Raw genomic sequence first — 26,491 nt, 5'->3', positions numbered from 1 at the left:
CATGTGGAGAAGAAGCCTATTTTAGAATAGGAGAATCAGCATGGGAAAAGGCCGGGAATCAAAACTGAGCAGGGAAATTGCAAGGTACTGAGGGGCATGCATTCTAAAACCAAGGTAGTGGAACTGGGGGCAGGAGCAGTGCAAACTGAGTGACAGTTGAGGCCATGGAATCACAAGGGGTGATGTGTTGGAAAGTCAAGAAGAGTGGGAACATCATACAAGGATCTCAGCAAAGAGCCAAGAGGTGGAAGCAGCCTCAAATGCATTGACAGGTGAATGCACAAAACAAATGTGGCATATTAACACAGTGGAATAAAAGTCGGCCTTAACAAGGAAAAATATTCAGACACCTTCTACAACATAGATCAATCATGAGGGCATTGTGCTAAATGATATGTTGGGCACAAAAGGACAAATATATGATTCCATTGGTGCAAATACCTAGTGTAGATAAGTTCATAGAAACAGAAAGCACCATGGTAGATCCAGGGACTGAAACATGGACATAAGTAGGGAAATGCTGTTAAAAAGCAGAGAGTTCCAGTTGTTAAAGATGAACAGGTTCTGAACATTGGCTGACAAAAAAGAGGAACATGATTAACACTGCTTAGCATAACCTGATTGCATGCTTTGAGTGAATGGGTACATGATTATGTTTATGTTATGGATTTTATCATGACTTTTTGTGTTCACAAGTCAGGTTGAAATGAATGAACATCACTTTTCCTTTCTATCTAGGAACCCACTGGTTGATTGAAATTCTCTGCCTGATTCACTCCAAAGGGGATACCAAATGGATTTGGTCTGTGCACATCTGGGAATGCTCACCTTGTTTAGAGTCATGTCAGGGTGTCAAACGTTTAAATGACAGTGAAGGCCCACGACTCCTGACCTCTCACCTCCCCATTCATCTCTTCCCCAAATCTTTCCTCACTTCCAAGGCCAAGGTCAGTGTCTAACGTTTCATCAATGCTTTTTGTCCTTCATGGGCCTAGATAAAACCTGTAGATCTTGCCAGGCTGTCTGCTCATGGGGTAGGTTGGGAGAGACCTGAGGTTCTCAGACACTAGGTGAGGCTGATGAGGCCACAACTCAACCACACTTGAGAGCAAGGATGTGGACCATTGCACACATTAGCTAGCCTGAATTCAGGGATAACAGGACTGGCTACAACTAGAATCTTAGAAAACCACATCTTAGAAAACCACCACTTCCTGTGCAACCAGAATTTATAACTGCATCTACACTAGAGTATCCCCCCTTTCCTGCTCTTGAAGATGTTAGCCAATATTAATTCAATAAAAGCCTCCTGCCAGGCAGGTGGAAGTCCCCGAGTCAGAATTGCCCACATGGAGTGCAGAGTATGCACACATCGATAAATGCATGAATCCTGGGACTGCTCGTGAGCCTGGCTCTCTATTCTAACCACCACAGCCCACGGCATGTCAATGTGCTTTGTGATCAGCAGCCACTTCAGCCTCCCCTTGGCTGAGGATTAATCAGCACGAACCATGGATATCCAAGATCTAAGGTGTCACAGGTTATTTGTAGAAACATGATTTCTAAAAGTGTTTGTTGACTTCTGAATTTTTTCATATGTTTCTTTAAACATCACCAAGAATCCTAGATTATTGAACTCCTGTCTTGGAAAGTGCCTCACAGTGAGGCTGCTCCAATACACACAATTCCATGTCTCCTGTTGGGTTTCCTTAACCTCTGCCTCATTAAACTGAGGCCTAAGAAGACATTAGACCTGCAAGAATAACACCAAGACAGTTGATGCAAACACGTCAAATTCTGATGTTCCACCACCAGTGGTGTGTGATGTGTGTGTTTGTGTGTGTTTTCGTTAATCACTGCCCTCTTAATATATACATATGTACACAGTTAAGCAACTATACTCCAGATCAGACTAGACATTTCTACAGTCCAGAAAGATTCCCAGGCCCCTTCTATACCAATCGGTGCCCACAAACTGAGGGAAACACACACTGGAATACAGTTACAGATTACTTTGCTTATTCTTGAATTTGTATAAATGCCGTCACGCTTTATGAAATTAATGTCTGTGCAATTCTAAAAGTTCTTTTGTGTGTGAATGGCCATATATTGTTATGAATCTCAGTGTTCCATAATTTCTTAATCCATTCTGCTGTTAGTGATCGTTATGGGAGAACACAAAAATAATTCACAAATTACCATTTAAAACTTTCCAGCAGCTTCCTCTATTCAGTAGACTAATAACCCAGAAATAAGAAAAAAGTTATACCTCTTCTATTCCTATCAAGGAATATGAAATATGAAGTTTATAATGTATATTTTATTAAGGAATACTATAACTAATTTGTTAAAGGAACCCACTGAATTTAAATAGAGATTCAGTAAAACTGCCTGGGGAAAGATCAAGATCAAGGTGAGAAATGACTGATTGAGACTGATTTTCCATTCTCTCATTTTTTCTTAATTTAAGGTGCTATATCTCATGAGAAATCCCAAAGATGTTCTTGTATCAGGTTATTATTTTTGGACGACATCAAAGCTTCCTAAGAAACAAGAGTCGGAGTAACGAGGCTCCAAATTCAAATCAATCAGCCTCACGGTGGCGACGAGCGCGAGGGGCGGAGCCTGCCCGGCGTGAGCCCTGACGCGCGCTGACTGCCCAGGAGAAAGGAAGGCGCTAAGGTTCCGGGTCAGGCCCTTCTTCCGCCTCCCTCGGCCGCCGCTATGGCTATTGGCGGCGGCTCCGGGGCGTTGGCGTCGACGCCCGCCAATTTGAATGCGGTGAGGGAGACCATGGACGTTCTGCTTGAGATTTCAAGAATTTTGAATACTGGGTTAGATGTGGAAACACTGTCTATTTGTGTACGGCTTTGTGAACAAGGAATTAACCCGGAAGCTTTATCCTCTGTTATTAAGGAACTTCGCAAGGCTACTGAAGCATAAAGGCTCCTGAAAATATGACAAGCTGACTATCTGGAGAGATCCTGATGAGACATGTCAAGAGGATTTGGAGATTGCATTGTAGTCAAGAATGTACAGTGAAATTACTGCATGCAGCAGTGTAGAACAATTTTCCTTTTAAAAAGAATTATAAAACCATAGCTTTATAACAGTGGAAAGTGGCTTACAGAGAGGACTATCAAATGCGTCTGCATCGCATCTTATTCACTTTTTTTTTAATGGCCCGAATGTTTTGGCATTGCTGTTTATATTTATGTATTCCTTATTTATAGCTCTGATAGCTCTAATTTTCTAAGCAGTCTGTCTCTCAGATGTGCACATCTGCTGTGCCTGGTTGAAGTATCGTGGGAACTCATCAGTATTGATGTGCACTTATGACTTGTTGACATTTCCATTATAAACTTTCATTTTGAATTGTTTATTCATAATAACTGTTGATTTATGTTGTATCAGGCTGAAAGTTGACAGGATTTTAGCCACCATGTATGAATTTGTATTTAAATTCCCTATGTATACCAGAACCTTGTTTTTAAAAATAGGAGCATAGAAAACATTTCTTGTAATCTGCTCTTTAACAGAGTATGTTTAGTTTTTTAAACAGTCTCTAGACAGTTAATAGTGTGAACTAGATAATTTTGTATTGACTAAAAAATAAAATTTCTATAAACTTAGACTTTAAAAGTAATAACAGTGCTTCGCTTAGTTTTGTTTGTATTTTGAGTAATTTACAGCTAGTAATATTAATTTAGAATGTTTTTCTAAGTTTTATATTCTATAAATAAAGGCCTAAAAATAATGTATAAAGTGAACATGGGCAACATGCAAAATTACTTTTTACTTTTATTACATAAAAGTAATTGAAATTCTTACCCAATAAATGTGATGTGGATATATAATAAATCAGTAGATAGGTGGTGTGTTTTAATGAGTGTGTAATGTTTTCTGAATAAGGATTTCTAGTAATTAACCAAAAACTAATGAAATGTTTCAGGAATTATATGTATGCCTTTCTAAAATCATTTGTGTCATTTTTCCTTTTAAAGTTCTAACTCATCAAAATGATGATTCAAAAATAAATTTTAGAAAATTTAGGATATTATTGGTTCTGTTCCTGTAACAGAGTCTAGTGGAATTTTTTTTGCAAGGCTAATATGGATTTAATCTCACTGTTGATTAAATTTTAGATTTTGTTAGATACCTTTTAAATGAATGGTATTCATTCTTCACTAATGTTATTTGTTGTTCATACAAGCAGAAGTGGTTTTAATAAGATTTAGTGAATTTAGATAGGCACTTTCTCTGCCCCCTTTTTCTTTAATTAACCTTGGCTTGACCATTATGACTTTTAATTCATGGCATCTTTACCAGGAAATTGAAAAGGTCGATTACCAGAACAAGTTAGGAGACAATAAGAATCTGTGATAAGGATTTGAATGATACTAAACACTGAAAATACTGCATATTATTTATAAATCAAAGAGAACATTTATTCTCAAAGTCCAAAACATGTAAGTACTTCTAGGCCATAAGAGCTCCTATAGTTTTATTTGTGATTTTATAGATTAAATTATTTACATATGAAGCAAAATGGAAAAATATATGGAGAAAGGATTATGTTTACAGAGGCCTTCTTAATATGTCATGTTTCTTAAAAGTTTTTTGGTGATAAGGGGGATTGAACCCCAGTGTGTTCTACTAAATCACATCCCCATCCCTTTTTATTTATTTATTTATTTATATATTTGAGACTGGGTCTGGTGATATTGCCCTGGCTGACCTTGAACTTGTGATTCTCTTGCTCAGCCTCCCAGATAGTTGGGATTAGGTGTATGTCACTGCTCCTGGCTTTAAACGTATATTTTTAATGCATACTTAAGTAACATTTAAGAAATAAAACAAAACAAAAATGATACAATTCCAATGCTGTACATGTTGACAATGACAAAAATAAAACCATTTTGGTGGTATTGGAAAAAAAGAGAGAGAGAAACCAGAGTCAGTCAATACTTTAAATGGTTCAATACTTTAAATGGTTCATCCAAGGAAACAGTGAGTGTTCTGAGACATATAGATCTGCTTCCCCAACTCTACTGGCCTTTCTTCTAATTTATTGGTATCACTTTTGTATTCTTTTTCTGTATACTTTCCACGTTCGAGAGAAAACAGACAACCCCTGACTTTCTGAGTCGGACTTCTTTCAATTAGCATGTTGTTCTCCAGTTCCATCATTTTTCCTGCAACTGACAGAATTGAGTTCTTCTTTATGATTGAGTAAGCCATGTCATGAATGTGGAGTACATTTTCTGTATCCATTCATCAGCCAGTGGATACCTAGGCTGGCTCCATAACTTAGCTGCTGTGATTGAACTGCTATTAACATGGGCATGCATGTACTGCTGTAGTATGCTGATTTTAATTCTTTTGGATGAATACCAAGTGGGTCTACGACCAAGTCATATGGTGGTTCCATTCCTAGACTTTTGAGAAAACTCCATACTGATATCCATGCTGGTGATACTAATTGTAAGTGTTCTTTTTCACTCACATCCTGACAGCATTTATTGTTATTTGTGTTCTTGATGATTCTAACTGGAGTGAGATGCAATCTCAGTGTAGCTTTGATTTGCTTTTATCTGGTTGTTAAAGATGTTGAAAATTTTTTCATAAAATTGTTTGCCATCATATTTCTCCTTCTGAGAAATGATTGTCATTTACCGATCTATTCATTGGGTTATTTCATTTTCAGTGTTAAGATTTCTGAGTACTTTATATATTCTGGGGATTAATCCTCTGTCACAGGAGTAGCTGGCAAAGATTTTTCTCCATTCTGTACACACTCTCTTCTTTGTCTCCTTTCCTTTGCTGTGCAGAAACTTTTTAATTGATGCCATTTCATTTATCAATTCTTGGATTTGTTTCCTGAACACTAGGAGTCCTATGGAGAAAGACATTCCTGCATCTACACATTGACGTGAAGGTGCTTTGTTTCCTACTAGTAGTTCCAGTGTTGATGGTCTAATTCATGTTTTATTGATCCACTTTGAGTTCATTTTTGTGCAGGATTTAGCTTCATTCTTCTATATGCAGGTATTCAGTTTTCCAAGCACCAGTTATTAAATAGGCTGTTTCCTCCAATATTTGCTTTTGATGTCTTTCTTAAGATTCAGATGAGTCTGTCTGTGAAGGTTTGTCTCTGTGTCTTCTATTCTAATCAATTGATCTATGGGTCTGTTTTGATATAAGTTCAATTTTCTGTTACTACACCTCTTTGGTATGATTTAAGATTGAGAAGACCTTGGAATGTGATATCTCCAGCACTACTCTTTATGTGTGAATGTGTGTGTGTGTGTTGGGGACTAGACCAGGGCCATGCACATGCTAGTCAAACACTCTGCCACTGAGTCACATGCCAGCTGTTCAGCATTGTTCTCACTGCTCAGATGGCTTTAGATTTTTGTGTGTCATTTCAATTTTGGGACTCTTCCCTCTATTTCTCTGAAGAATGTCAATGGTATTTGATAGGGATTGCATTGAATCTGTAGATTTCTTTTGGTAATATGTCAATTTTGATTCTGGAGATACAAGAACAAAGGAGGGCTTTTCAACTTCTCATGTCTTCTTCAATTTCTTTCTTCAGGATTCTGTAATTCTCATTGAAAGAGATTTTTCTCCACTGTAGATAGATTTCATCCAGAGTTTCTTGAGTATTGTTTGATATGGTACCAGGGACTGAACACAGGAGTGCTTAACTACTCAGCCACATCACCAGCCCTTTTTTAGATGTTGCTGAGTTGTGAGGGTCTCACTAAGTTGCTCAGGCTGGTTCTCACCTCTCAATCCTCCTGCCTCACCTTCCTGAGCCCCTGGGATTGTAACCATCTGTCACTAAGGATCCCTAGGATTTTTGAAGACGATTGTGAATAGAATTGTATTACTGATTTCTTCCTCAGCAGATTCATTATTGTTATGAAGAAAAAATCTTGGATCTTGAATGTTGACTTTACATCCTGCTTCTTTGTGGAATTTGGTAATCCATTCTAGAAGTGTTTGGGGAGACTTTTTGGGTTTTCAAAGCATAGTACCTTATCATCTGCAAACACTGATAATTTGGCTTCATTCCTACTTGTAATTTTTTGATTCCCTTCTCCTCCATGATTTCTAAGGCTAGAGTTTCAAGAACTCTATTGAATGGGAGCCGTGAGTCTGGACATCATTGCATTTTTCCTGATCTTAGAATTGTTTACAATTTTTCACCAATTAGCATGATAATTGACTTTGGGTTTCACACATATAGTCTTATGATGTTCAGCCAAGTTCTTCTGTCAAGGAAAATTCTTCGAATGTGTTAAAGACCATATATAAATTTTCACATGTTGAACCAAACTTACATCCTTAGAATGAATCCCGCACATCATGATGTATAATCTTACTGTTGAATAGGATTTGCTGATATTTTAATAGGTTTTCTGTGTCTGTGTTCATCAGAAATAGTGTTATCAGACTTGATATATTTTTGATTTGCATATCACGATGATACTAGTTTCATAGAATGAATTCAGGAAGAGTGCCCGTCTCTGTTTCATTACCTAGTTTTAGGAGCATTTATCAATATACCTGAATCAAGCTGTCAGGGTGTGATGTGTGACAGGGACAGCCCAGCCCCTGTTTTGCTAGTGTATAAAGTGCACCCCTGTGCCCAGACTGCAGTGCCCTATGGATCATGCTTTGAGCACATTCATGGCTGGATGTCCATGAGACACAAGGAGAACGTCCTCCTGCTGAGTTATGAAGAGCTGCAGAAGGTGAGCAGCCTCTCATAGTCAGTGCCTGCCACTACACAACTTCCTTGCTCCCTCTTGATCCTCAGTGCTCCACTCCACATTTCCTGTCAATGCACAGCCTCTTGGAGAACACTGAATTAATAAGCCCTGGGTCTCCTTTGCCCTGCTCCTACTTGACCCCACCCCATGCTCTGAGCTCTTTCTCCATGCTTCATCCTGGGTTTTTTCTGGAAACAAATAAAGCGCCCTTCCACACACTGAGGCAGGGTGCCAGGGCTTATGCTCACACCTGTGGCTGTCGAGGTTTCTACGTGAAAACCCAGGATGCTGACAGGAACCCAGTCATCACAACTGACAGGCAGAAAGCACTAACCCCAGAATGTGTCCCTCTCTCTGGCTTCTCCCCTTGACTGACAAGGTAATGAGAAGATGAGAAGTCACTCTATGTGACTCCTCTGTGACGTCAGGGACTGGAGTGACAGGAAAGGTCTGCAGATGGTGCTGAGCACTGGGGTGGGTCCAGGTAGAGCTGGGCAACCTGACGACCTCTACCTATCTGAGTACAGGATGGTGACTGCGGATGACAGTCATTGTGCCTTTCCACATTGCAAATGGAGAGTCTGTTGAATCTGCCCAAGTAAATATCTGAGTGTGTAGATAGGACACTCACACTGATTGGATATAGCACGCTGAATATGTACTGATCCTAAGTTGATCTTTTTGTTGGTGCACGACAATGCCACACTAACTTACACAAAGCTGCACAGTTCTCTGTGTGAGATTGCAAGGTCCAGATGTAACTGAAATCTTTTTTTTTTTTAATTTTTTTTTATTTTTTTTATTTTATTGTAAACAAATGGGATACATGTTGTTTCTCTGTTTGTACATGGCACAAAGGCATACCATTTGTGTAATCATAAATTTACATAGAGTAATGTTGTTTGATTCATTCTGTTATTTTTTCCCTTCCCCCCACCCCTCCCACCTCTCTTTACCCTCTATACAGTCCTTCCTTCCTCCATACTTGCCCCCCTCCCTAACCCTAACTCTAACCCTAACACTAACCCTTCCCTCCCCCCCATTATGTGTCATCCTCCACTTATTAGCGATATCATTCGTCCCTTGGCTTTTTGAGATTGGCTTATCTCACTTAGCATGATATTCTCCAATTTCATCCATTTGCCTGCAAATGCCATAATTTTATCATTCTTTATGGCTGAGTAATATTCCATTGTATATATATACCACAGCTTCTTTATCCACTCATCAATTGAAGGGCATCTAGGTTGGTTCCACAGTCTGGCTATTGTGAATTGAGCAGCTATGAACATTGATGTGGCCGTATCTCTGTAGTTTGCTGATTTTAAGTCCTTTGGGTATAGGCCAAGGAGTGGGATAGCTGGGTCAAATGGAGGGTCCATTCCAAGCTTTCTAAGGAATCTCCACACTGCTTTCCAGAGTGGCTGCACTAATTTGCAGCCCCACCAGCAATGTATGAGTGTACCTTTCTCCCCACATCCTCGCCAACACCTGTTGTTGTTTGTATTCTTGATAATCGCCATTCTAATTGGGGTGGTTTTGATTTGCATTTCTCTTATTACTAGAGATGTTGAGCATTTTCCATATGCTTGTTGATTGCTTGTAGATCTTCTTCTGTGAAGTGTCTATTCATTTCCTTAGCCCATTAGTCGACTGGATTATTTGAATTCTTGGAGTAGAGTTTTTTGAGTTCTTTATAGATTCTGGAGATTAGTGCTCTATCTGAAGTATGATTGGCAAAGATATTCTCCCACTCTGTAGGCTCTTTCTTCGCATTGCTGATAGTTTCCTTTGCTGAGAGAAAGCTTTTTAGTTTGAATCTATCCCAGTTATTGATTCTTGCTTTTATTTCTTGTGCTATGGGAGTCCTGTTAAGGAAGTCTGGTCCTAAGCCGACATGTTGAAGATCTGGACCTACTTTTTCTTCTATAATCTGCAGGATCTCTGGTCTGATTCCGAGGTCCTTAATCCATTTTGAGTTTAGTTTCGTGCATGGTGAGAGATATGGGTTTAGTTTCATTCTGTTGCATATGGATTTCCAATTCTCCCAGCACCATTTGTTGAAGAGGCTATCTTTTCTCCATGGAATGCACAGTCTTTTCGATGAAATAAAGTCAGAAAATTTTCCAAATCTGAAGAATGAAATGGAAAATCAAATCCAAGAGGCTTATAGGACAACAAATGTACAAAATTACCACAGACCAAACCAAGGCTCATGTACAAATTCTATACTGAAAACTCTTTGCAATGCAAATAAATGGAAAAGAATGGCTTTCTTCAGGTCCCAGGTATTGCTCACTGGCGTATATGGCAGCACTTGCTGTGGGGTCCTGCCCATGAACTCACGCACAGATCATCATGCTCATGGTCACTGAATGAGTCCAAAATTGCTCAATACCATGAAACTTTGGATCACCAGCCAAAATTTGCTTTTACCAACCAGTTAAATTGACAACAAGAACAAGTTAATGATTCTTTGAAATTTCCTTTAAAGGCTAGTCTCCCAAAATCTCCCACAACTTCCAATGGTGGCTACAGCTGAACTCCAGCCCCACAACCACAGAATTCATCATCATGACATATGAGGTGTGGTATGAAGGGTTACATTTCCCTGATTTTGATTACAGCATTGAAGGTATAAAAGAAGCATGCACTAAGTTTGTGATAAAGGATGAAGATACAGTAATGGTGTCGTACCCAAAGTCAGGTAAGGAATCAGGACAGGAACCACCCATAAGGTGAGAGCTACATTGCTTGTGCACTCAGCAGATGGATGGAATGTGCTCTACATGGCAGGGAGCCCTGCTTTGGGAGGAAGGGGCAGTGCCCAGCCACTTTCATTCAGACAATTGCAGAGAGGGAAACAAGTGCTCAGCAGGGATCATCTTAGGTATTGGAAGACCATATAGGAGTGATGCCTAAGCAGATTCAGATGTTTGTGTGATGGCATAGGAGAAATGGGTGGTGAGGAGGACCAGTGAAGAACTAACGGCAAAAGAGCAGCTCAGTAGAAATAAAAAGACTGAATAGGAGACCATGTGGAGAAGAAGACTATTTTAGAGTAGGAGAATCAGCATGGGAAAAGGTTGGGAATCAAAACTGAACAGGGAAATTGCAAGGGTCTGAAAGGGCATGCATTCTACAACCTTGGGAGTGGAACTGGGGGCAGGAGCAGTGCAAACTGAGTGACAATTGAGGCCATGGAATCAGAAGGGATGGTGTGTTGGAAAGTCAAGAAGAGTGGGAACATCGTAAAAGGATCTCAGCAAAGAGCCAAGAGGTGGAAGCAGCCTCAAATGCATTGACAAGTGAATGCATAAACAAAATGTGGCATATTAATACAATGGAATAAAATTCATCATTAACAAGGAAAAATATTCAGACACCTTCTACAACATAGATCAATCCTGAGGGCATTGTGCTAAATGATATGTTGGGCACAGAAGGACAAATACTATATGAATCCATTGGTGCAAATACCTAGTGTAGTTAAGTTCATAGAAACAGAAAGCCCCATGGTGGATCCAGGGACTGAAACATGGACATAAGGAGGGAAATGCTGTTAAAAAGTAGAGAGTTCCAGTAGTTAAAGATGAACCGGTTCTGAACATTGGCTGACACAAACAGGAATATGATTAACACTGCTCAGCACTACCTGATTGCATGCTTTGAATGGGTACATGATTATGTTTATGTTATGGATTTTATCATGGTTTCTTGTTCACAACTCAGGTTGAAATGAATGAACATCACTTTTCCTTCCTTATCTAGGAACCCACTGGTTGATTGAAATTCTCTGCTTGATTCACTCCAAAGGGGATACCAAGTGGATTCAGTCTGTGCCCACCTGGGAACGCTCACCCTGGTTAGAGACAGATCTGGGTTACAAATTCCTAAATGAGAGTGAAGGACCAAGGCTCCTGACCTCTCACCTTCCCTTCCATCTCTTCCCCAAGTCGTTATTCACTTCCAAGGCCAAGGTCAGTGTCTAATGTTTCATCAATGCTTTTTGTCCTTCATGGGCCTAGATAAAACCTGTAGATCTTGCCAGGCTGTCTGCTCATGGGGTAGGTTGGGAGAGACCTGAGATTCTCAGACACTAGGTGAGGTTGATGAGGCCACAACCCAGACCACAATTGAGTGCAAGGATGTGGACCATTGCACACATTAGCTAGCCTGAATTCAGGGATAACAGGACTGGCTAAGGCCAGAGTCTTAGAAAACCACATCTTATGTGCAACTAGAATTTATAACTGCATCTACACTGGAGTATCCTTCCTTCCTGCTCTTGAAGATGTTAGCCAATATTAATTCAATAAAAGCCTCCTGCCAGGTAGGTGGAAGCCCCCAAGTCAGAAATGCCCATATGGAGTGCAGAGTATGCACACATCGATAAATGCATAACTCCTGGGACTGCTCAGGAGCCTGGCTCTCTATTCTAACCACCACAGCCCACTGCATGTGAATGTACTTTGTGATCAGCAGCCACTTCAGCCTCCCCATGACTGAGGATTAATCAGCATGGACCATGGATATCCAGGATCTAAGGTGTCACAGGTTATTTGTAGAAACATGATTTGTAAAAGTGTTTGTTGACTTCTGAATTTTTTCATATGTTTCTCACCAAGAAACCTAGATTAATGAACTCCTGTCTTGGAAAGTGCCTCACAGTGAGGCTGCTCCAATACATACAATTCCACATCTCCTGTTGGGTTTCATTAACCTCTGCCAATTAAACTGAGACCTAAGAAGACATTAGAACTGCAAGAATAACACCAAGACAGTTGGTGCAAACACATGTCAAATTCTGATGTTACACTCCCACTGGTGTGTGTGATGTGTGTGTGTGTTTATGTACGTTTTCATTAACACTAAACACTGGCCTCTTAATATATACATATGTACACAGTTAAACAACTATACTCCAGATCAGACTTGGACATTTCTACAGTCCAGAAAGATTCCCCAGGCCCCTTCTACCAATCGGTGCTCACAAACTGAGGGAAACACACCCTGCAATACAGATACAGATTACTTTGCTTATTCTTGAATTTGTATAAATGCCTTCATGCTTTATGAAAGTAATGTCTGTGAGATTCTCAAATGTCTTTTGTGTGTGAATGACCGTATATTGTTAGGAATCTCAATATTCCATAATTCCTTAATCCATTCTGCTGTTAGTGATCATTATGGGAGAACACAAAAATAATTCACCAATTACCATTTAAAACTTTCCAGCAGCTTCCTCTATTCTGTAGACTAATAACTCAGAAATAAGTAAAAAGTTAGACCTCTTCTATTCCTATCAAGGAATATGAAATATGAAGTTTATAATGTATATTTTATTAAGGAATACTATAACTAATTTGTTAAAGGAACCCACTGAAGTTCAATAGAGATTCAGTAAGAACTGCCTGGGGAAAGATCAAGATCAAGGTGAGAAATGACTGATTGAGACTGATTTTTCATTCTCTCATTTTTTCTTAATTTAAGGTGCTATATCTCATGAGAAATCCCAAAGATGTTCTTGTATCAGGTTATTATTATTGGACTACATCAATGTTTTCTATTAAACCAGAGTCACTGGAACAATACTTTAAATGGTTCATCCAAGGAAACGGTGAGTGTTCTGAGACATAAGATCTGCTTCCCCAACTCGACTGACCTTTCTCCTAATTTCCTGGTATCACTTTTGTATTCTTTTTCTGTACACTTTCCACATATGAGAGAAAACAGACAACCCTTGACTTTGTGAGTCTGACTTCTTTCAATTAGCATGTTGTTCTCCAGTTCCATCCTTTTACCTGCAAGTGACAGAATTGAGTTCTTCTTTATGATTGAGTAAGCCATGTCATGTATATGGAGTACATTTTCTGTATCCATTCATCAGCCAGTGGACACCTTGCTGGCTCCATACCTTACCTGCTGTGATTGAACTGCTCTTAACATGGGCATGCATGTACTGCTATAGTACGCTGACATTAATTCTTTTGGATAAATACCAAGGGGTTCTATGACCAATTCATATGGTGGTTCAATTCCTGGACTTTTGAGAAAACTCCATACTGATATCCATGCTGGTAGTACTAATTGTAAGTATTCTTTTTCACTCACATCCTGACAGCATTTATTGTTATTTGTTTTCTTGGTGATTCTAATGGGAGTTAGATGCAATCTCAGTGTGGCTTTGATTTGCTTTTATCAGGTTGTTAAAGATGTTGAAAATTTTTCATAAAATTCTTCACCATCATATTTCTCCTTCTGAGAAATAATTGGCATTTACCCATCTATTCATTGGGGTATTTGATTTTCAGTGTTAAGATTTTTGAGTACTTTATATATTCTGGGTATTAATCCTGTCACAGGAGTAGCTGGCAAAGATTTTCCCCCATTCTGTACACACTCTTTTCTTTGTCTCATTCTCTTTGTGTTGCAGAACCTTTTCAACTTGATGCCATTTCATTTATCAATTCTTGGTTTTGCTTCCTGAACCTAGGAGTCTTATGCAGAAAGTCATTCCTGCATCTATATATTGACATGAAAATGCGTTGTTTCCAACTAGTAGTTCCAGTGTTGATGGTCTAATTCATGTTTTTTTGATCCACTCTGAGTTCATTTTTGTGCAGGATTTAGCTTCATTCTTCTATATGCAGGTATTCAGTTTTCCAAACACCATTTATTAAATAGGCTGTTTTCTCCAATATTTGCTTTTGGTTAAGGATCAGATGAGTCTGTCTGTGAAGGTTTGTGTCTGTGTCTTCTAATCAACTGTTTTGATATAAGTTCAATTTTTCTGTTACTACACCTCTTCAGTATGATTTGAGACTGGGAAGACGTTGGAATGTGATACCTTCAACATTACTCTTTGTGTGTGAGTGTGTGTGTTGGGGACTAAACCAGGGCCATGCACGTGTCAGTCAAACACTCTGCCACTGAGTCACATGCCAGCTCTTCATCATTGTTCTACCTGCTCAGATGGCTTTAGATTTTTGTGTGTCATTTCAATTTTGGGACTCTTCCTTCTATTTCTCTGAAGAATGTCAATGGTATTTGATAGGGATTGCACTGAATCTGTAGATTTCTTTTGGTAATATGTCAATTTTGATTCTGGTGATCCCAGAACAAAAGTGGGCTTTTTAACTTCTCATGTATTCTTCACTTTCGTTCTTCAGTATTCTGTAATTCTCATTATAAGAGATTTTTCTCCACTTTAGATAGATCACATCCAGGGCTTCTTGAGTATTGTTTGATATGGTACCAGGGACTGAACACAGGAGTGCTTAACTACTCAGCCACATCACCAGCCCTTTTTTAGGTGTTGCTGAGGTGCTGAGGCCTCACTATGTTGCACAGGCTGGTTCTCACCTCCCAATCCTCCTGCCTCACCTTCCTGAGCTCCTGGGATTGTAACCATCTGTCACTAAGCCTGGATTCCTAGGATTTTTTAAGACTATTGTAAACGGAATTATATTCCTGATTTCTTCCTCAGCAGATTCATTATTATTATGAAGAAAAGATCTTGGGCTTTCTATGTTGGTTTTCCATCCTGCTACTTTGCTGAATTTGGCAATCAGTTGTAGAAGTGTTTGGGGAGAGTTTTTGGGTCTTCAAATCATAGAACCTTATCATCTGAAAACAGTGATAATTTGATTTCATTTCTACTTGTAATTTTTTGATTCCCTTCTTCTGCCTGATTTCTAAGGCTAGAGTTTCAAGAACTCTATTGAATGGGAGCCGTGAGTCTGGACATCATTGCATTGTTCCTGATCTTAGGAGAAATGTTTACAGTTTTTCACCAATTAGCATGATATTTGGCTTTGGGTTTGACACATATAGTCTTATGACGTTCAGCCAAGTTCTTCTGTCAAGGAAGATTCTTTGGATGTGGTAAAAACCCTTCATAAATTTTCACATGTTGAACCAAATTTACATCCCTAGAATGAATCCAACACATCATGATGTACAATCTTACTGTTGAATAGGATTTGCTAATATTTTAATAGGTTTTCTGTGTCTGTGTTCATCAGAAATAGTGTTATCAGACTTGATATGTTTTTGATTTGCATATCACGATGATACTAGTTTCATAGAATGAATTCAGGAAGAGTGCCCGTCTCTGTTTCATTACCTAGTTTTAGGAGCATTTATCAATATACCTGAATCAAGCTGTCAGGTTGTGATGAGTGACAGGGACAGCCCAGCCCCTGTTTTGCTAGTGTATAACCTGCACCCACATGCCTGACCTGCAGTGCCCTATGGATCATGGTTTGAGCACATTCGTGGCTGGATGTCCATGAGACACAGGGAGAACGTCCTCCTGCTGAGTTATGAAGAGCTGCAGAAGGTGAGCAGCCTCTCATAGTCAGTGCCTGCCACTACACAACTTCCTTGCTCCCTCTTGATCCTCAGGGTCTCCACTGCACATTTCCTGTCAATGCACAGCCTCTTGGAGAACACTGTGAATTAATAAGCCCTGGGTCTCCTTTGCCTGCTCCTGCTTGACCCCACCCCATGCTCTGAGCTCTTTCTCCATGCTTCATCCTGGGTTTCATCTGGCAACATCTAAAGGGCCCTTCCACACACTGGGGCAGGGTGCCAGGGCTTATGCTCACACCTGTGGCTGTCGAGGTTTCTGCGTGAAAACCCAGGATGCTGACAGGAACCCAGTCATCACAACTGACAGGCAGAAAGCACTAACCCCAGAATATGTCCCTCTCTCTGGCTTCTCCCCTTGACTGACAAGGTGATGAGAAGATGAGAAGTCACTCTGTGTGACTCCTCTGAGACGTCAGGGACTGGAGTGACAGGAAAGGTCTGCAGATGGTGCTGAGCACTGGGGTGGGTCCAGGTAGAGTTGGGCAACCCGAAGACTTCTACCTATCTGAGCACAGGATGGTGACTGTGGATGACAGTCATTGTGCCTTTGCACATTGCAAATGGAGAGTCTGTTGAATATGCCCAAGTAAATATCTGAGTGTGTAGATAGGACACTCACACTGATTGGATATAGCACACTGAATATGTACTGATCCTAAGTTGATTTTTCTGTTGGTGCACGACCATGCCACACTCACCTGCACAAAGCTGCACAGTTCTCTGTGTGAGTTTAGGTCCAGATGTAACTGAAATCTTTAGAATTTTTATAAATATCATTCAGAATTATTCAACAATGTAGGAAAACCAGAAAACACGTGGCCTGTTAGTGATGTCTTGGGGACGGAGCAGATGCAATATGCAAACGTGTCTGCTTCCCTGGTGAAAGGCCTCTGGTCTCCTTCCTGCAGCTACTTCATGTTCTCCTGTGTTCTCAGCACGAAGTCTCACCAAGGACCCCTGGACACCACGTTCACCTACCTCAGCAGCAAGCTCCCACACTTCCCTGTAATCCTCCCTACAAAACACACAACACTTTTTAAATTACTGTCACAGTTGTTTATTATTGTTCTATAGTATCTGGGGCTCAGGGGAAAAAACTAATAATGAAGCACCGTTATCCTAAAGGGAAGGTGTAGGAGCCAAAGCAAATTCTTTTTCCTTACAAATATGTCCTTTGTGGGATCTCCCAGGAAATCCATTCATAATCATGGGGCTTGAGTTGAGGAAGATACTCCAAAGCCCTATGTGTTATTCAAGTGCCAGTTATGGGACACAGCATCATCTGGGGTAAGGAGGAGTCTTTGGGGCTTAGTCTCCTGGCCTTATTTTGCACTTCAAGAGTCTCTTTAGAAATCCTGACACCTGCCTCTGGGATGTCCTAAACTCAACCACACTGGGAAACAATCCTGACCTTCATATCACACACCCTTTCTGTCCCTCTTCCTGTCCCCTTTTGCTCTCTCCCTCCTTCTGGAATCCATCTCAGTCTTTTCCCATTTGGATACATCTTCCTCTCCTCTTTCTCTCCCACATCCTTCCTACCACTCCCATTCCAATCTTCCCATGTTGCTGTCTTTCCCTTTCACAGCCTCACTCTTACTTGTTCACACTTTAGGACCCAAGAAGCACCATAGAGAAGATCTGTCAATTCCTGGGACAGAAGTTAAATCCAGAAGAACTGGATTCAGTCCTCAAGAATAGCTCCTTCCAGGTCATGAAACAAAACAAGATGTCCAATTATGAAATATTGCCTGAATCTGTAAAGAATCAGCAGTTCCCAATAGCAAGGAAAGGTAAATGCTCTGGTTTCAGAATGCATGAGATTACTTAGAGGGCACTCTTGTCTTTACCACTCCACACTAAGACTGAAGGTGTTTGAACATATCAAATTTCATCATTCATGGCCCTGAAAGTTCCTTGTGTGCCCTTTTGGATGATATGTTTCGATCTTACTGGTATTGGATGCAGGTACCTGGTAAAAGTTGATTCAGCGTTGAAAAGGAGGGTGTTGTTGAACATGATCATGTCTGGCCTATTCCACTGCTTACTTACCGTAGAGAACTGCCCTAAAGAAAGAAATACCTAATGAAAGACCAACTTGAAGAAGGTAGAGAGGAGGTCATTTGCTAGGAGACATTGTCAGGACTCCTTCCTGTGAGGAAAGATGAATCACATCAACACACTTGGATTGAGGCCTATTGAAAATGTCTAGTGCAAGTGATGTGAGAACCTGTTTTTACAAAATTCCTCCAGTTCTAATGTATCTGGAATGGTGAACCATGGAATAAATCTACCAAATGCTTCAAAAGATACTCAAGAGTTCAGGATTACTACACACAGTGCACATGGAGCACAGAGGGATAAAACAGAGGACTGGGCTGAGGATGTTGCTCAGTAAGAGAGCAGAGTCTAGCAGAAGAAATCAATAAAGATTGTCTGATAATGAAGATAACAATGAAACTCAGGGTAAGAATGAGTTTTTATAAGATAGCAATGACATGTTAGGCATTCTACTACTTTATATTCATATGAGTATGGTGTTTAAATAAATATAACATATTAGCATAGATATTTTTATATATTTATTCATTATTTGTACTATTATATAAAACATAATTTAAATAATACATATTATAATACATAATCACTTAAGTGAAGGCTTTGATTATGTCCATATCATTAGTTTCCATTTTACCCCAATGTTCTCAATGGTAAAGCCTCTGGGGCTTCCTAAATTCTTATCCATAAAAAAGGGTATGATGCTCATATTTTATTCACTCTTTATTAATCCTGTCAACAACATTTACTGAGTGTATAGCATGTCATTCTTTGAAGCACCAAGGATGAGATAATTAATAGAAAGTGTTGACTTCCTAATATGTTCAAAACATACCATGTGCACATTCCAAAAGGAAATGCCTAGAACATGTTGTGTTTGATCATTGCTGTGAGGTGAACGAGCGTGGAGGTGTTCAGCTCTGAACTGAGGGTCTCACTGAGTAACTGCATGGGAGCAAACATTTGAAAGAGGCAAATGAACAAGACGTGAATACGTCCAGCAGGACAGCACTCTAGGGCGGGGTCAAGACAGGTAAAGAGCCTGCAGAGGGGGAGCCTGGCATGTTTAAAGCTGGGCAGTCCCAGGGGTGGCGTCTGGAACAACAGGGACCTTATGCCCAGAAGCACAAAAGCACCAAGGGACTTACCTGCAAGAGAATGGAAGTCGTGGGAGACTCGGAACCAGAAGTGACTGGAGCCACTGGGCCTGGCAACGCATCAGTGTGGTTGCCAGGGTTAGAATAGCTCCTATCAGAGAATGGCCAAAGCAGACTAGTTGTCATCTGCTCTCATCACCCAGGTCAGAAATTCTGTTATCTTGGGCCAAAGGGGTAAAACAAGAAGTGGTCAGGCTTAGTTATATTCCAGATGTTCTGATTTTATACCCAGCACTGTGGCTTATGGATTTGGTACAAGATGGTTGGGGAGAGAGGGGGAGTCAGGACACACTATACAGGCAGGTAGAAGTGTAAATGGGTATGGTGGCCAGGCAGCAGGAGAGCTTACCATGACCCATGGTGACTCTGCTGCCTTTTTTTTTTTTTTTTTTTTTTGACACTTTTATTATTTTGATGTGTTTGTTTAGTAAGCAAATCTTTTTTTTATGGTAAGAAAATGGGGTACAACTTGTTTCTCCGATTGTACATGAAGTAGAAGCATACCATTTGTGTAGTCATACATTTACGTAGGGTAATGATGTTGGATTCATTCTGTTATTTTTCTTTCCCCCCACCCTTCCCATCCCTCTTTTCCCTCTTTAAGGTCCCTCCTTCCTCCATTCTTGCCTCCCTCCCATCCCCCTTTATGTATCATCATCCACTTATCATGCTATCTTGACAGAGCAAGGAGAACACTCAGTCTTCAGACCTATCACTAGATCTGATCTGTCTCTCCTTCACATTTTCCAGGCATCTGTGGGGACTGGAAGAATCACTTCACAGTGGCCCAAGCTGAAGCTTTTCATAAAGTATACCAAGAGAAGATGGCAGGTTTTCCCAAAGACCTGTTCCCATGGGAATAATGTCCAAGAAAATCTGGATCTTCTACGGATATTGATTGCTGTCCTGTCCTGGGACATGTGGAAGACAGGGGGGTTCTTTGCATAAAACCCACTTCTAGAGGAAAGGGGGAGGGAAGGATAGGATAACGTAAAGAACCAATGAAATATAAATTAATAGATGAACAAAAGGAAATCTAGTCAAGTAGAGAAGGAGAATGGGAGAGGGTAGGGACATGGCAGGGATAGGTGGAGCATAAACTATAATGGATCTCCAACTATGACTGAGTGTTTCTGGATGAACACAACTGCTGTGTATAACTATGATGCTGTGACAAACAAAAAAAAAAACTGTGTCTTCACTCGGAAGCCTTGAATCATACATTTTTGTTTCTCTGATCACATGCTTGTTAAAAATCACTGGAATGTCCCAATTCACTTTTCACATCCTAGCCTTGAAAAGATCTTTGTAGTATCTTAACATGTAAGAGGCTACAAACATATAATATCACCCACAATTGTGTCTAAATTTTAAAACAAGAAATAAAATGTAGAAGCAGCTAAGTGGGAAGCAAATGGATTTTGCTCAGTGACTGTTCTATTGTCAATTAGTGAAGATGTTCCTTCATTAAGAACTTTCTAATGTTCTTAATTATTACTGCGCTTTGTGTAGCTTTATTTGTCTTGTACCTGTGCTGTCAAGGATCTGAGCGGAGGTTCTCACGGCAGCAGTCCCGGTTAACTCAGTCTCCTTGTACAACCATTAACTGCACGCAGGCTCCCAATATGGAGACTAAGAGATGGCACCATGCAGACTGTCTTGTTTTGTGCAGTTTCCCTGCTGCATCTCCCACTGAGATTACTGTAGATTTAACTAAAATTAAACAGGCAGTAAAACCTTCTCTTGGTGATATAGATAAGTCAGTACTTTCAGCTGCCTAAACCAAACAATGATCCATGATTGCAAGTATTATTATCCTTATATTCTTATTCTCTCTGTGTGTGTCTCTACTGTCTCTGTGTATGTCTCTTTGTGTATCTCTCTCTCTCTCTCTCTCTCTCTCTCTCTCTCTCTCTCTCTCTCTCTCTCTCTCTCTTTCTCTCCTTACCCTCTTCTCCTCTCTCTGGCTTTATTTATCCCCAACATGAATAATTTCCACCTCCGTGTTGAGAAAAATGGTAAACGTTATTTCAATTACCTCAAACTCTGACTCTTTCAAATAAAAAGAGTATTATTCAGAAACCTAGAGAACTAAAGTTGGAAACAGTTAAAAACAATGAGTCATCATAAGTGAAGATGAAAGTCAAAGTAGTGCCATCAACATCACAATCATCAAATTCAAGAAGGAATATAAACATAATGGGGGATAAAAAGAAACACAACGTTAAAAAGATAAAGACCATTTCAGAAAATGATTGAGTATAGAGGACAGGCAAAGAAGATCGGACAGAGAATAATGGCAGTTTCTAGGGTCTCACTGCACATCCTTATTGGGTGAGTGCGGGGGCGCCTGGCAACCCAACCAGTGCTTGACAAGGATCCACTGGGGGAATGATGTTTGCAAGGACTCATCGTCCCAGGAGATGCCAGATGCTTGCCTCTGGGCTCTGGTGCTTTTTCTGCATTATGTTTCTTATATTATATTACTCATACTATTCCTTGGAAGTAATCACTGAGGATGAAGGGCATACTACAGAATTTCCCAAGAATATTAATAAGACATTAGGGACTATAACTCCTTCTCAGCCACAAGTAGTAAAAAATCTTTTACCACTGTGTGATGTGTCTTCTTCCTGGGGTGCTTGTTATGAACATGTAATGCAGTACATAAATTTGGCCACGGAGCCATCTGTCTTTCCAACCATGAGTATGCAAAAAGCACCTCCCACAGTAGCTACTAGATATGGACTAGCTTATTTTATTAATGGCAAGCCCTGCTACCCCCCAAAGGCAAGCCCTTAGAGAAGGTAGATATAGATCTCCCCCTGTCTCTTACAGGGTGGTTTAATCCAGATGATGGTTTTGTTTATGTGTGGTAGTAAGGTAAAAGAATAAGGCTTCACAACATTCCTTCCTTCCTACAAAAGATAGGTCACTCCTATAATAAACATTGGTACACAATGCCTTGTTCTGGGAAAAGGAGCTACATAAGACAAGGTAATTTATTTAGTGAAAAAAAAAAAAACTTAGCCATGGGAACCATTGGGACTGTTGCCCTCCTGTAATTTAGCAATCTAGGTATTAATCAGATGGACCTAGTAGAAATGGTCATGTGAGATTATTTGTCTATCGCTTTAACCGCAAGAATAATAATAGTCTTAGGTCACATAGAGTTTAGATAGTAAGGAAATAAACATTGTATTAGCTCATTGACTTAATTAAATATTTGTAATCTGTACGATTACTGATTTCGGTAAAAACAATTTCTGCCTATGCTTTGGAAATTTCTTTGATTTTATTAATCATAAGCCTGTCATCATAGCCTGAAGAAAAGTGTATATAAACCCAGCCTTCCCCAGAATAAAGTGGGATTGATTGCACCAGAACTAGAGTCTGTGCCTTTCATTCTCCATCCATCGCCGACGCTGTCTCCCCACGCCCGTTTACCAGTGTGGAACCCATGGACTCCTGCTAGGGCTGGACCCCGGCAGGTGAGGAAAAGGGTTCCTGTTGTAGGAATCCTCTAGCTCTGAAACAGTCTCCTAGAAATGTATTTATCATCAAGAAAGACAGGAGACAATTGTCTTCTGAATCACGGGTGTGCCCGCTTCAGTCGTCCATAAGGGACTGGTGCTAACAAAATGGAGGAGCCCATGTTTCCTCATTTAATGTGTCAGATCAAAGGGGGACTAGTAGGAGCTTCTTCCATGAGAAACAGGATGGGGTGGACTAAGCCATTTTGCTCTAGCTGGTCATCCCACCAGGTCCTGCAAATTCTGGCGGTGAACCACGGCATGGAAACCACATACTCCAGGCAATCTGGAACAATTTCTCATAATTGTCAGCTCCTGAGAGCCAGATGTCTGTGTCTGATAGCTCAACCAAGCCTGGTTTTATATGCAGGCCATGAATGGCGCCCTGCATCTCCTCCTTTTTTCTCTTTTTCTAAATGTAAATGATGGGCATCTACTTTGAGGTCCCAGATCTTGGTTCTGAGAGGATGGCAAGCTGTTATCATGATACAAAAAAGAATTAGTAGCAAACATATCATTCCAATAATATACCATGCGGAATGTTTCAACATATTTCCAGAATTAGAGTCATTTAGTTCATGAAGTATTTAGCCAGCTAGAGATGCAGTTAGTTACGTTGCATCTTTTACAAGCTACGACACATTTATTGTCTTTTCTCTTAACTCTTACATTTCCAGGAATTAAAGCCTAAGGAGATTGAACACAGACTCACAAGCCATAGCAGGAGTCCTCTTTGTAATTTCCTCCTACAAAGTCAGGTATAGGGCCATCTGTAAAATGGAGAAAATCTGAGGCAGGAATTAAACGCCAAAGGTCTTTTTGAATACCACCTTCACTGAAAGTGAGAATATGTCCAATGAAACCTCCAGGGGTCATGGTATCCTTCTGTAGTTGTCTTGGAGACCAAACGAAACTGTATCCACCATTTCTAGAAATTTTATGTTGTACTGGCAAGACATTTGCACATTCCATCCATTTAAGAAAGATGCCAACCTCTATTGCAGATCTATTGGGGCAATAAGGTGTTGGTGGATGTTCTGCAGAAATGACAGGCTTGCTATTAAAAAAGTCTCATTTTAATAACTGTTTGAACATATAATCTTAAGTTCCAAGAGCCAGTGTGATTGGCTGGCCTAGGTACTCTTCAAAAGCTACCTTTAAATAGTCAGCATATTTATCATGGGACCATCATATAGTAATTTCCCACTGGAACCAGTATAATTAAATCCCATAGCATGAATACATGTAATATGTTGGCCTGTAAAATCTCCCATTATATGAGTATCATTAGTAGATACTGGAATGGATTCTCCAGTCCACATCACTGGGTGTATTAAAAGTGGATCTGGGAAATAGGAATAACAAGTTTCCCCATGAACTCCAATTACCTGACAGCTCAATAGAGCTAACATGGCCACAAACATAGTGGTTGTAGACTTAAGATCTCCTTGTTGAACTATCTCCAGCCTGAAGTGTTAGATCCTTCAGTTGTCTCCATGATGACAGGTTGGTTTTGTTGGAAATATAGCTTCTACCCTATAGTATTATAAAACCTGGTGCATTCTATTGCTGCATGTACCGCTCAGCAGTGGTAAGACTTTTAATATCACAATTTTTTTTTTAAATTGAAATAATTTTGTGAGACTTACTGGGTTTATATAGAGTTCTACTTTTTTCCTCTTTTATTTTTTACAATTGTAGAAAAAAGTTGACATAAACTGGAGTATCACTAACCTTAAATTTTAGACAATAGTCTAGTTTTCCTTGGACTCATATAAATTGAGAAAAATAATTTGATATTATATCTGAAACATGAAACAGACAAGAGAGTTTTAATCCCCTCTTGAGGGAAGGTGTCCAAATATTTTTATATCTCATATTGCTAACCTTTAAATAAGCTACTGTCTCTTAATTGTCTTTTAGAAATATAGTTAAGTTTACTTCTCAGTGTAGAGAGTAACAAAAATTTTGTAACTTATGTTTATTTAATTCTAAATTATTAAATGACACAATTAAATATTTAATTAAGTTGTTACTATTATATGTTTGTAAGAGACCACTATTGTAGAAAGCTTTAGTTTGGAGAGCATCACCTGAGTAAAATGTCTTTTTAAATCTTACACTTTAAACAATTGTTTATTTGAGAAATAAAGATACAATTAACATAACAAGTCAGTAATAATTATCACAGTTAATTAAAATGTTGTCATTGATATTTTTATATTAACCAAATTCAATTTTTAAAGAGAAATTTGAAATCTGGAATGTAAAGTGGTATTTTAAAATAACAGTTATAGTTTAACCAAAATTTTATAAATCTTAATTGCTTTAAAATTAGCTTTTCTAAATAATAAAATTCAATAGACATAAGAAATTATTTCATTGGAATGATAGTAAAGTTCTAATTATTTCCTTTTTATCCTTAGAAATTTTAGACCTTTTTTATTAACCAAATTACAAACACAACTAATGTTTAAGTATATTTTAGTTAAGAGCATTTAATATTTTTATATTTTGTACATGACATTTTAGCACCCCATCAATGATTTTTTAGCATTTCATCCTTGTCACCCAAGTGATAAATTCCAGTAAGATACTGACCATCTGGTTGCTCACCAGGTACTCTTCAAAAGAGTACCTTGTTTTGACATCTATGATTTCAGTGCCTCTCACAAAAATATTTTTTTCTGACCCAGTTATTTATTTTTCTTATCTTCTTCCTATTTTGTTTTGTGAGGGCATTACCTTGAGTTAAGACAACAAATGCAATAGCCAGCTGTACTTCAAAGGGAGTGCAGTTATGGGGCCCAGTTCATGTCCTCTGATGACTAGGCACTGGCAAACACAGAGAGTACCAGGAATAAGCCCCTCAATTGCAAAGGCTGATTTTTAAAAACACAAACAACATATTAATTTGCAGGCATTTTTGGCCATTGATTTGCCAATTTAATTTAATAAATTAAAAATGTAGCTTAAGAAATTTTTTTCCTAAAATTTTGCTGACCCACAGACTGCTTGACAATGATCCCATAATCTTTCACCAGTGAGAGTATCTAAGACCCAGGCTTGACTGCACTCTCTGAGTGAACTGTTTGGAGACCCCAGGGAATGTTTTGCATACAACTGCTGGCTTATGTGAATAAATGCAATCAGAGATATATGACTTTATGTCATTATAATGTCTGCAAAGGGCATAAACCAATATGCTAAAGAAAATTATTCTAAAAGTATAAAAACACTTTAAACATTCCTTGTGCCTCTGGAAATGTCAATGAGACACTAATGACAATATAATTGTGCTGAGAGGAGAGAACTTTCTTACAGCAGAAAACTTCTTTTATTTGTTCATTTATTTATTTATTACCAGGGGTTTGAACCCAGGGGTACTGAATCACTGAGCCACATCCCCAGCACTTTTTTATATTTTTTTAGAGACAGGGTCTCACTGAGTTGCTTAGGGCCTCCTTAAGTTGCTTTGAACTCGTGATCCTCTTGCCTCAGCCTCCCAAGCCACTGAGAAAACTTCATTTAAAAGACCAAATGAGCATTAATCAAGTGTAGCAGTTCTCAGAAAGCTGACCTCAGG

At 39.4% G+C, this 26,491-nt stretch overlaps 2 protein-coding genes across 5 annotated transcripts in view; both read left to right on the top strand.

The window, feature by feature from the left end:
- LOC306648754 (sulfotransferase 2A1-like) overlaps positions 1–20,775 on the top strand; it is a 56,206-nt gene extending 35,431 nt beyond the window's left edge. The window contains exons 1-6 of one of the 4 annotated variants that reach the window (XM_079119058.1): positions 10,295–10,488; positions 11,553–11,761; positions 13,275–13,401; positions 16,031–16,125; positions 17,773–17,950; positions 20,123–20,775. In XM_079119058.1, coding sequence (XP_078975184.1) covers positions 10,356–10,488; positions 11,553–11,761; positions 13,275–13,401; positions 16,031–16,125; positions 17,773–17,950; positions 20,123–20,235 — 855 coding nt within the window. In that variant the 5' untranslated portion in view covers positions 10,295–10,355 and the 3' untranslated portion in view covers positions 20,236–20,775. Of the gene's footprint in view, positions 1–10,294; positions 10,489–11,552; positions 11,762–13,274; positions 13,402–16,030; positions 16,126–17,772; positions 17,951–20,122 lie in introns of those variants that run through there. The other 3 variants (XM_079119057.1, XM_079119056.1, XM_079119059.1) reach the window with 3 other exon arrangements.
- Positions 2,725–3,102, top strand: LOC306648764 (mitotic-spindle organizing protein 1-like; the record flags this gene model as incomplete). Its single annotated transcript, XM_079119080.1, has 1 exon — positions 2,725–3,102. One exon carries the CDS (start codon positions 2,725–2,727, stop codon positions 2,941–2,943), a length of 219 nt encoding a protein of 72 aa, XP_078975206.1. The 3' UTR covers positions 2,944–3,102.
- Positions 20,776–26,491: the final 5,716 nt, after the last annotated feature.

This window comes from Sciurus vulgaris, assembly GCF_902686455.1.
Source record: "Sciurus vulgaris genome assembly, chromosome: 17".
Classification (NCBI taxonomy): domain Eukaryota; kingdom Metazoa; phylum Chordata; class Mammalia; order Rodentia; family Sciuridae; genus Sciurus; species Sciurus vulgaris.
The sequence above is the reverse complement of the archived record's forward strand: the minus strand, read 5'-3'. Positions and strand labels throughout refer to the sequence as shown.